The sequence below is a fragment of the Carcharodon carcharias genome, chromosome 20 (genome assembly GCF_017639515.1).
Source record: "Carcharodon carcharias isolate sCarCar2 chromosome 20, sCarCar2.pri, whole genome shotgun sequence".
In the NCBI taxonomy this organism is placed as follows: Eukaryota; Metazoa; Chordata; class Chondrichthyes; order Lamniformes; family Lamnidae; genus Carcharodon; species Carcharodon carcharias.
The window spans coordinates 105,949,659-105,961,896 of NC_054486.1; the positions used below are offsets into that span (position 1 = coordinate 105,949,659).

The 12,238-nt window shown below is 40.6% G+C and overlaps 1 protein-coding gene across 1 annotated transcript in view; it reads right to left on the bottom strand.

Annotated features, from left to right (window-relative positions):
• Nucleotides 1-12,238, bottom strand: part of ttc7b (tetratricopeptide repeat domain 7B) — a 303,169-nt gene that overhangs the window by 218,562 nt on the left and 72,369 nt on the right. Inside the window, exon 5 of the mRNA XM_041214518.1 lies at nucleotides 9,896-10,017. Coding sequence (XP_041070452.1) covers nucleotides 9,896-10,017 — 122 coding nt within the window. The remainder of the gene's footprint in view (nucleotides 1-9,895; nucleotides 10,018-12,238) is intronic.

A 12,238-nucleotide genomic window follows, 5' to 3' on the forward strand; every position in this document is an offset into this window, starting at 1 on the left:
AATTTATGTGCTTTTCATGATGTTGGTTGAGGGCTGGGGATGTGTGTTAATTAAGGACAATTGATCATTGACTTGGGTTTAAAACATTGTGTATTTCAAAAAGCAGGCAAGACTGAGGGAGGTGAAGAGCTCCACAGTTATGAAAGAATGAGCCAGAATATCAATATGAGCCTTGATTTCAAAACAGTGGGGATGCAATGAGGTTCAAAGAGGCAATCTCTGTAGCAGTACAGACAAAGCAGTAACGGTTTACAACAGGTAGAAGACATAGCATTGCTTCACTATACTTTCTGCAGGATCTCTAGCTACAGATGGATTGACATAATAATGATGCAGAAATCTGCATTGCACCAGCTTGATCCTGCTTTATCCGATTAACATGCAGATTGTATTCCTTCTGTATGAAAGCAGCTTGGATCCAAAATTCATGATCTAATAAGAATCATCTGACCCCTTAGATTCACCATTTCCTATATCTCAAATCTTAGAAGCTAAAGCTTGTTTCATTTACTTGATTCTCCAGTGACACTTCCGATACACATATATACCCCTTCTAACCTGTGGCATTTGAAGTTGATTGAAAAACTATTTTGAGATGGCATTAATTTTCTTTATACTGGGAAAGAAAACTTGGAAGGAGCTGGTAAACTAGTTATTAATAAAGGCTGTGTGTAATTATTTGCTTCAACTCTACATATACTTTAATAGACTGATGTTAAAGTTAACCTGGAGGATGCTTTTACATTACAACTCCAGAGACAACACAAAATAATCTTGCTTTGTGCGGTACCGAAGTTACAATATAAATACAACCTGAATCCAGAGACAGGACCAACATAACACTGAAATAAAGTGGACTGCAACACTGAGAAGAAAAGGATCATCTTCATAAACTAATGATGGAGCCACCTGGTCAGCCCTTTATTACCTTATCTTGACAATTCCTATGTTGTCAGCAGAGCAGCAACGAACTGTCTTGTTAATAAGACTCACTGGGGAGGAAATATTGTTGACTACGAACAGAAGAACTGTTAAGGTCCAGCGGACTGGATTCTAATGCATAGCTCCTTTGGGAAGGATCAAGGATCCGAAGCAAGTATGTCATTCTTACTCGAAACAATCAGCACATCTTTTATCACCAAAGCTGAAGTAAATCTAGAGAAGCATCTGTGGAAGGTATATCAATGGCAACAGATTTGCTTGCTGAGGATCATCTTGACGCAATATCTCTGATGACTGTTCTGCCACATATATGAGAAATTAAATCCTTGGTCAGTCCTTGCTACGGATCAGAAAGGTTACTGGGTACGCAGCAGTTGAGCTCCAGGGTCTAGTCAGAGGCTTTCTTGGGAGAATCAATTGGGAAGTGCAAATGGGTCACTGTTCATATCCATCAGGAAAATCAAAGCTTCAGGAAGTACTCAGCCTATTTCACTAAATTGCTCATTGAGGCTGGTCTGGCCGAATTCTTCACTCAAGCCTCTAGTTCAGCCTGCTACTAGTGAGCAATAGTACTGCCGAGTTCCATATTTATTGTGATGACTGTGATCCACCTGATCTCATCTCCTGACAAGTCAATTCCATTATTGAAGAAAATGGAATTTACCTGTTTGGTCTGGTAACTCATCTTGCTGCCCCGTGACTCTCAAAAGATACAATGCAGTTAATCCCTGACTTTTATCCTGTGCTGTTTGAGAAGAATCTTCCAATCTTGTGTGTGATATGGAACATTGCAGACACAGAATATTAATTATCCTGAGTTTTCAGTGCAGTGTGGCTGTTTGATGCTGACATTTGTTGTCAAGGATTATGAATAGAAACATCTGTAATATAGGGTGTTTAGTGAATTATGACCATAGCTACTAATAGATTCATATCCTTACTTACTTTATTGTTCAGGTGGCATTTTCATTTTGTCCCGTCCAATGTAAACAATCCTATCTCTTTGCCGGTCCCACAAGAAGAGTCGGTCTGCTCTGAGGCCCTTTATTGACCTTTGGGCCAGCCAATGGGGGAGGGGTGCATGGCACCATCTGGGCACAGCAGCCCCCATGTGGTAAGGACTGCAGACTCCGCCCAGTGCCTCTGTACTGTGTGTGACTTAGACTGGGAGTGGAGTAAGGGCGGGGCGCAGGAAATGGACTTGCTCGCTTGCACGGAACATCACTGCTTCAAGACTCAATTCACTTTGCTTCTCATCTACTTTTCATTATTCAATCAGTATCCTAGTCAGGGCTTTAACTGTCTCTGCAGCTGGGTTACATCTTACAAAAATAAATCAAACGTTTTACGGATGGTGTAGGATTGGAGGCTTGTTTTAGTAAGAGAGCCTTTCCAACATTCATCAGCCACGTACCATTCTCTATAGACTGATTAATGGCATGACGGAAGTTCAGGTTCACAATAGGGCTTTAATGTTTGAGGAATACCCAAGCTAATGGTGCAATGGGTATGCATTTAAAAATACAGACACTGAGGTTAATCCCCTGTGTATATGAGAGCTTGTAGGTAATCACTAATGTGCAATCCTGTAAAATTGCTCCAAGGAAACTGATAGTCAGGGAAGGGATATTTGATCAGCATTAATTAAACAGTTTAAGTTCATGCTTAGTTCCAGAAAATGAAGTGTTGTCATGGAAACAAATACTAAATAAAAGACCTATTGAGACAGAGACCTATTTCCCAACACTGGAACGAAACATTCCTGCTCTTTCTCATCAGGTGCAGAATTTTAATTATTTATTAGTTACTTGAAACCAACCTTTCAAAGGTATTCTGAAGTAACTAGGATGAAAGGTGCCAGCCTGAAATGTTAGCTTTGTTTCTCTTTCTGAAGATGCTGCTTGACCTGCTGGGTATTTCACCATTTTGTGTTTTCATTTCAGATTTCCAGCATTGTACTGCTAGCCTGTGTCTTTAAATAATAAAATATTTAAAAAAACAAAGACACTAACTTTATTGGACTCAGGAATATGTGATTTATCTTGTAGTGCGCTAAGTTTATAAACTGGTATTCCTGGATGCTAGGAGGCCGTGAAAGGATTCCAGACAGTTCCCGAGGTTATCATGTTTTTGGGCATACCAACAGATTTGTCTATTGTGTCCTTCAATGGTTTCAGTGATTTCATGTAGGTGGTGGCAGTGAGCCACCTTGAAAACTGTTCCAGTCCATGTGGTGTTGGTACACCCACAGAGCTGTTGGGGAGGCAGTTCCAGGGTTTTGACCTAGCAACAGTGAAGGAATGACAATGTACTTCCAAGTCAGCACGTTATGTGGCTTGGAGGAAAAATGGCAGGTGGTGGTGTTCTCATAAACCTACTACCCTTGCTCTTATAGGCGGTGGAGGTTGTAGGTTTGGAAGGAGCTGCCGAAAGAAAGTTGGCAAGTTGCTGCAGAGCATCTTGTAGATGGTACACACTGCTGGCGCTGTGTGTCGGTGATGGATGGGGTGCCAATCAAGTAGGCTGCTTTGTCCTAGATGGTGCTGAGCTTCTTGACTGTTGTTGGAGCTGCACTTGTCCAGGCAAGTGAAGAGTATTCCATCACACTCCTGACTTGTGTCTTGTAGATGGAGGACAGCTTTTGGGGAGTCAGGAGGTGAGTTACTCTTTGCAGAATTTCCAGCCCCTGACCTGCTCTTGTAGCCACAGTATTTATATGGCTGGGCCAGTTCAGTTTCTGGTCAACGGTAACTCTCAGGTTGTTGTTGGAAGAGGATTCAGCAACAGTAATGCTGTCGAATGTCAAGGAGAGATGGTTAGATTTTCTCTTCTTGGAGATGGTCATCACAGAATCATTGAATGCAGAAGAGGCATTTCGGCCATGGAGTCTGCACCAACACGTGAGAAACACCTGACCTCCCTACCTAATCCCATTTACCAGTACTTGGATCTTGAATGTTATGACGTGCCAAGTGCTCATCCAGGTACTTTTTAAAGGATGTGAGGCAACCAGCCTCCACCACCGTCCCAGGCAGGGCATTCCAGACCGTCACCACCCTCTGGGTAAAAAGGCTATTCCCTCACATCCCCCCTAAACCTCCTGCCCCTCACCTTGAACTTGTGACCCCTCATGACTGACCCTTCAACTAAGGGGAACAGCTGCTCCTTGGCACATCGCCTGGCACTTGTGTGACACTAATGCTACTTGCCACTTATCAGCCCAAACTTGAATGTTATTCTGGTCTTGCAATATGCAGGTGCAAACTGCTTCATCTGAGTAGATGCAAATGAAACTGAACACCGTGCAATCATCAGTGAACTTTCCTATTTCTGACCTTTGATCAAGCAGCTGTAGATAGTTAGGTCTAGGACAACTATCCTGAGGGACTTGTGCACCAATGTCCTCAGGTTGAGATGATTGGTCTCCAACAACCAAAACATTCTTCCTTTGTGCTAGGTACGATATGTCTGATATTTCAAGGCTTTAGACTAATAAAAGACATTTTTATTGAGGTGATAAAGTTTTGATAGCTGACATTTGTAATGCAACGTTAAAAGCAATTGTGCAATACAAATGAAGCCTGCAACTGTGTGTACACACCTCCCAGCCAATAGCACAGATAAATCTGAGTATAATATTGTCATATGGTTATGATGCTGGACCTGCAATATACCGGAACTCACAGCCTCTCTCATAACAGATTATGAAACTGATTTCAATAGACTTGGTAATTTATAGGCAGGTGAAGAAAGTGACCATGACAGCTGCTGGCTTGTTGTAAAAACCCAACTGGTTCACAAATTTTATTCAAGGAAGGGAACCTGTCAACTAGGATTGGTCTGTAGTGCCTTTATTATCCTCACGATACTCCAAAAAGCTTAACTAATGAAGCACTTTTTGGTGTAGTCAGTTTAATGTTCTGAAATGTGGTAGTTAATTTGCACACAGAAAGCTCTCTCAAACAGCAATTGGTGGCATTATTTGAGGGAAAAATGTAGGCCAGAATAGTGGGAAAATTCCCCTGCAACAAATGCAGCACTGCAGTGTTTCTCTCTCACACTAGATCATCTGCTTCCAGGCACCCACTGAAGGTGCTCAGAGTTACCAATGGTCTGGGCTGAAACAAGGGATCCCTTGAGAACCCTTCCTCTCTCCCTCCCACAGTGGACAGAACTGATCAATCTAACATTGTAGCTTTTGCACCTGTTGGAGGATATTGTTGAGTACACTTAGATCAGACTGAGTGAAAACAAAAATTAGATTTATCACACACACACACAGACAAATTGTGCTTCCTCAAACATTTGTATAAGACATTTAAATGTAAAAGCACCCCACTTCCCTTCCCAGTTTCCCAAGCTCTTGTATACCACATATCTCTGACAGCCAATAGGAGGGGACAGCACCTCAGAATCCCACCACTGAATTGCAGAATCAACTGACAGAAGATATGTTTATGGCCAATATTTATCCCTCAGCCAACATCAGGCTATTTCTGTGCTTCATCTTGAAAAAAAAATGAAAATGCGCATTCTTCAAGCTTCATACTGCCTCCCTGAGGAATTCCATGCCTATTTCTGATTAAATTGTATGTATTTCCACATGAATAAATATGCAACCTCATGTTGTTTCTATCCTGGGTTAGTGATGACCAAGTGGTTAAATCTAGTCAAGGTCCAGAATTGAACCTGATGGGAAATTGTATCACAGCTAGTCCAAGTTGTTTCAGGTTAACTTATAGATTGCAAGTTTTTGAATACGAGTGTGGGTTTAAGTTAGTGCATGATTTGACCAGTCAGTCAGCTCTGCATTACTGAGATATCTGTTACATTAATAGTGGTATTTAAAGTGATGCTGTGCACCTGAAGAGCCAATAGTCAGATTTTGTATTCTGTTGAGTGCCTCATCGCTGCCTTGCACCTGATAGGGTTTGCTGGGAAGAGGATGAGGAAAATTAAGATGAAGTATGCTCACGTAAAAAGAAAGACCTATACTTATATATCAGCTTTCAAAACCTCAGGACATCCCAAACTATTTTGCAGACAGTGAAGTAATTTTGAAGGGTATGCTTCATAAATATGGGGGGCACACGGCAAGATCTCACAAGCAGCAATGAGATAAACAGATTATCTGGTAACTATTATTGAAGTTGGCTGAGGGATAAATATTGGCCATAAACATAGCTTCTTTCAGTTGATTCTGCAATTCAGTGGTGGGATTCTGAGGTGCTGTCCCCTCCTACTGGCCATCAGAGATATGTGGTTTACAAGGGCTTGAGAAACTGGGAAGGGAAGCAGGGAGGCTTTTACATTTAAACGTCTCATACAAATGTTTGAGGAAGCACAATTTATCTGTGCGTTTGTGATGAATCTAATTTTTGTTTTCACTCAGTCTGATCTAAGTGTACTCACAATGTCTCCAACAGGTGCAAAAACCACAATGTTAGATTGATCAGCTGTGGGAGGGAGAGAGGAAAGGTCTTCAAGGGATCCCTTGCTCCAGCCCAGACCACTGGTAACTCTGAGCACCTTCAGTGGGTGTCTGGAAGCAGATGACCTTGTGTGTGAGAGAAACACTGCAGTGTTGCATTTGTTGCAGGGGAATTTTCCCACTACCCTGGCCAACATTTTTTCCCTCAAATAATGCCACCAATTGCTGTTTGAGAGAGCTTGCTGTGTGCAAATTAACTACCACATTTTACTTATTACATTCCAGTACTTAAAGCTTCTTTTACCCATTGACACAAGCAACTTATGTAATTGTGAAATGACATAGACTAAATAAGAAATCAGGGCAATATCATCCTCAACTTGATCACTGTGAATGTCCTAAACACACACTATCTTATTTTACTGTCCTAGTTAATTATCAGTAACACTGACTGCAAACTCAAGAGTTTACATAGTGAGGCAGTGTTCAGGTCACTGTTTATTGCATGCAACAAACAACTAATTTCATTTCAGCAAGAAAAGCTAAACTCATTTTAAATGCGATCCCATTCCCAATTTATACTGGTTGCTGTTCTCTCAGCAAAACTGACCCAGGATTTCTTTTTCTGCATTACAACAGTTACAGCACCTCAAAAGTTCTTCATTGGCTATACAAGGCTTTGGGGCCTGAGGTCATGAAAGATGTTCCATAATGCAAATTCTTTCTTTTATCTCTAATACATATTATACATAGATATGATGCTATTTTTCAAAGGCAAATAGCATAAGAGAACCAGCCACATTGACAGCTTCATGGATAGGTGCATCACTCAATGTGATGCTGTGCCATACAGACCGGAAAGATTCCAAGCCTGAGAGATGTTAGCTGATCTCACTCAGAGCTGGGTGCTACAATTCACCCAGATGCACCCAGGCCACAGACAAGATCACCCAAGGTCACTGCTCCTCATCACATTTCAGTGAATTGTGAGTGAGATGATGACTGTTTTGTGCTGTGCAGTGATGTACTCCATGATTTTCATGCTCCATTTAGCCCACACAGGAAGAATAGCTGCTGGGTGAGACACCAGAATTCGGGTCGTCAACTCTCCAGGATTGTCATGGAGCCTCCAGGAGTTGAAACTTAATCTCCTGGACACTGCCAAGAGTAACAAGAGGAGAAAATCACAGGGGCATTAAAAAACAATGGTGTTTTTTTATTTAAAAAAAATTCTTTTCACACTTAAGCAAATTTGTTTATTCAATTTTAGAGATAGGGAGAAAGCGATTCAGGTTAAGTGTATGGAGGTGGGAGGTTAGATGATGTAAACTTCATGTCTATATGTCTAATCAAAGTTGACAATCCTAACCAGAAGTTTCCCTGTGCCTGTTGGATTGTGCCCCAACAAAGAGGCTACTATTTTAGGAAAGTAAAGGGAGAGAAAATGGAAGTAAACAGATTAGAAATACAACCTATATTGTACAAAAGAAAAAAATAAATTGCAAGAGGAAAGGACTAAGAGTAAGAAAAAATGGCAATTTCAAAAGGAAATCATTCCAAAAGGGAAAGGGTATAATAAAGCACAAACAAAACAGCAGAAACCAGAAGACAAATAGGCAGGATTGGAAAAAGCTGGGGACTGCAAAAATATGTCAGTATCCCTTAGCTGTTAGGCCGTAAGGTTAACGATTGTGCTTATTACTGCTGGGATCCACTGAGAGCTAGCCTGCAGCTGCCAGAACTCATTACAGGGATGCGGTCTTGCCATATAAACTTGCTTACAAGATGAGAAATTTATGCCCCTTTGGTCCGAAAAGAAAGATGACATCTTATGCATTTGTTCTATGCTCCTCAGATATTGCTCATGAGAATAATTTTAATATCACCACATCCTATAACAGCACCAAGTAAACAGAAGCTCTCCTTTCCAAGTTTGTACTTTTGAGGATGGAATGGGGAAAAGAGCATTGGTCAAAAGCCTTCATTTCAAGTACAATGGAACAAGGCAGCCCTTTCACTCCTTCCAGCATTCAATTAGGTCATGGCTGATCGCTATCTCAAGTCTATTTAATCTGTCAATCCAGTCTCGAAAATTTCAATTGACTCTAATAAATTCTTGGGGAGTGAATTCCAGATTGTGTGTGAGAAAAATTACTTCCTAACTTCACATCTGAATGACCTAGCTTTAATTTTAAGATTATGATTCATTTGAAACCAGTTCCTCTGAGATAGAAAGCATACCTACTATTTAACAAACTACAAAGCAAATCACAATCACTGCTGACCTAGAATCTTAAATTTATAGTACACAGCCAGCAGTTTGAACACGAGGCACAACTACGATTCCCAGCTCGAGAACTGCAAAGTTGCTCTCTAGATGTTCACTAGTTTGACCTACATATAGGTCAATCTTTGCTTGCAGCATAAAGTATAAGCTGCCCTTAATCATTCAAGATTTAAGAACTGTAATTTTCTTATAAATGCACAAAAGCCTTCCTGTATATCTGGGCACCAACATACATCTGCATATGGCACCTTGACTGACAGGACTTGGAACAGATTTGACTAGTTAACACTTTTTTGTGACATAAAAAGTCATATGTGCCAAGGAAGTCACTGCTGCCTCTGTCCATTGGTAAATCTTCCTTTTGCTGTTTTGATAAAATGGCTGTCACTTTTATTCGCCATCTGAATATTAACCTTCAAAAGTAAATAAAAGTTTAGATATGAGAAATAACTAGATAATACAAACAACAACAAACACAAAAATACCTGGAAAAACTTAGCAGATCTGACAGCATCTGCGGAGAGGAATACAGTTAACGTTTCAAGTCTGTATGACTCTTCACCAGAACTAGATAACACACTCTGCTCTTTATCCTTAAAATACAATTGGAAAATTTCAGATGGCCCCGATGCCACATGTGCTAAACTAACACAATAAGTTAGCACACTTTAAATCATGTGCTATGGAAGTAAGCGAACAGGTTGACAATTTTTAATATTCATTTTCTAGTTCCTCAGGCAAAATACCACTTCAGGTCAGATGTTAGGAGACAAAAATAACAAAAGAAAACATGGCAAAAGCATAAAACATAACACAATTACTGCTCTCTATAACTCTACAAACATTGCTTGGTCTTCAAGTTAAATCAGTTATTCATTCCACTCAGCTTTTCAAGAAAATAGGTGAGCAATTCAAGGTTTTCAAGTATTTCCCCCCTCCACAATCCTGAAGTTGTTCCTAATAAATCCTTCTGGAATTTTCCTTCCTGCCAGATTTCCTCTCTGAAACCTTTTGATCATTTTCTCTGAATGCATTTCAATTGAAGAAATACAGATTCACTTGCATGCACACGAGCAGACACAGATGTGCGACTCATGCCCATGCACACAGATTCAATATGCTGACCCACACTTCCCACAATGCCCCAGCACACACCAATGTTGTCTCATACACATCATTACACACACGCCAGTCCGCAGGCACATGCAAAAAGCTCCAAGTAACTCGAATCTTACCCATTTTTGAAATAAATGACATGAGCTCTCTGAAGTCCTGTTTCAAGGAAGAATCCCAATTCTTGTTCTTGGAATGCTGATCCAGGCTTTGGACTCCTGTTCTGGATATTAGTGTTCAATACCTGGCTCCAAAAACAAGAACAGATTGTTATTTATTTTGTCAATCTGTTAACTTGGTTAGGGAAAAAATGAAATACACCTCTTACTTAAGGACAAAAAACTGAGCTTAGATATACTGAACAGAAAATAACCAAGTGAGACAAATATGCAGACTTTGAACAGAGGCTATGTAGTGAAATACATTTGATACTGTAATAGTTATATAGCATGCTTTGAATTGATGCAAAACAGTTTCTCTCATCAACAGGAAATATGCAAATTAAGCCTGGTGCAAAGTTGCCCAATCATATTTAAACAAGGAATGTGAGACAATCGCAATGAGGCATTTTGACTCTTCCTGCTGCAGTATTGCTGCAATTTGTGCAAGTCAAATTCTGAACAATTCTAACAGAAAGGCAGCTTTAAAAATTATTTTTTTTTACTTTTTTGTTAATGAATTAGCTGTCCCCCAACTCTATATTCTGACACCAGTGAGCAGAGATCTGACCAGGCTTAGGTAAAAGATTCTGCTCATAACCTATGCTGAAGTACGAAGGGAGGTTTATGCGAAGCATAAACATCAGCATAGATCCCTTGGGCCAAATGGCCTGTTCTGTACTGTAAATTCATGTTGTAATATGCAAAATTTGTCCAAGTGTGCAAGCATGTAGGTATCCACAGAGTTCCACCCAAATTTGCTGAAAGTGCGTGTGGGTGCAGCTGTGTGTATGGTACAAGAGTATTTGCAGATAGTGTAGATCTGTGTGCAAGTGTGAATATGTTACTGTGCACCCAAGTGCAAGTTTTTCTTTAACTAAAATATGTTCAGGGTAAATAATCGAACCATTTGCCTAAAGCATCTATACATGCGTAGAGTTCAGTCTTCCCTCGCTGGGAGCAATGGGGTGGTAGCAGTGATACATAGAGGTGCCAGTCATACATCTCTCTACACACAAATAAGTCTCAAACACGAGCCCTATAGCATAACCAAATCACAAACACCAGGAGATTTTGTCTGGAATTTCAACTAGGGTGGGGGGGTTGGTGGTGGTGGTGTTCAGAGCTCGTGCATTCTCTCACAGTAATGTCAGTGGTAGTTTGGAGACACCTTGAGGAAACAGCCAGTCTTCCCATTTCCCTGGGGCTTCCCTCAAACTTCCACCAACGCTTTGGGAGGGGTGAGTGTGGAGGGTGGGGCGAGATTAGGGAACCCTTTGCAGAAATTCTAGCCTGTTATCTCTCTATTTACCTAGATAGGAATTAAACTTACAATACCTCAAATGCAGGCCGTTTATAATTTTTACAGCAACGTGTGAAAGTAGAAACCAATTAACGTAGCTTGAAGGTGATTCTGCCTTTGAGTCTGACAAACTTATAGACATACCAGGCATTTAAATTTATAGTACGCAGCCAGCAGTTTGAACATGAAGCACAATTTTGATTCCTAGCTCGAGAACAGCAAAAATACTTTCTAGATGTTCACTAGTTTGACCTACATAGTATTGCAGGTCAACCTTTGCTGGCTGCATAAAGCAGAATCAGCCCTTTGCCATTCAAGTTTTAAGAACTGTAACTTTTTTATAAATGCACAAAAGCCTTCCTGTATATCTGGGCACCAACATGCATCTGCATAAGGCACCTTGACTGACAGAACTTGGAACAGATTTGCCCAGTTAACTACTTTTTTGTGACATAAAAAGCCAGATGTGCCAAGGGAGTCACTGCTGCCTCTGTCCATTAGTAAATTTGCCTTTCACTGTTCTGATAAATGGCTGTCATTTTTTTGCCAACTGAGTATTAACTTTCAAATGTTTCACAAGATACGAGAAACCAGTAGATAACACACACACTCTGCTCTTTATCCTTAAATAACAGTTGGAAAGTATCAGACGGCCACAATGCTGCACATGCTTAAAAAAACCCAAAATAAGTTACAGGAAGTAGCTCTGCTTAACGTTGTTTCGTTTTAAAGTCATTACCCTTCAGGGTCTGTTTTTAGAGAGCGGATGGGAGGGTGGGGCGGAGGGGAGCGGACAGGGATTTGGGGATGGACAGACTGCGGGAAACATTACCAGATGATAAAGACCAATCTAGATCATATTTTATCACCCTGGTATTCACATGATACAATGATAATGATACTGTTAAATAAATGACTATCAATTAGTCTGCAACAGACCAGGAAAATTTCAGGTTAATTCTTCAGTTTCTGAAGAGTTAGCTAATCTCACTCAGGCAGCAGGT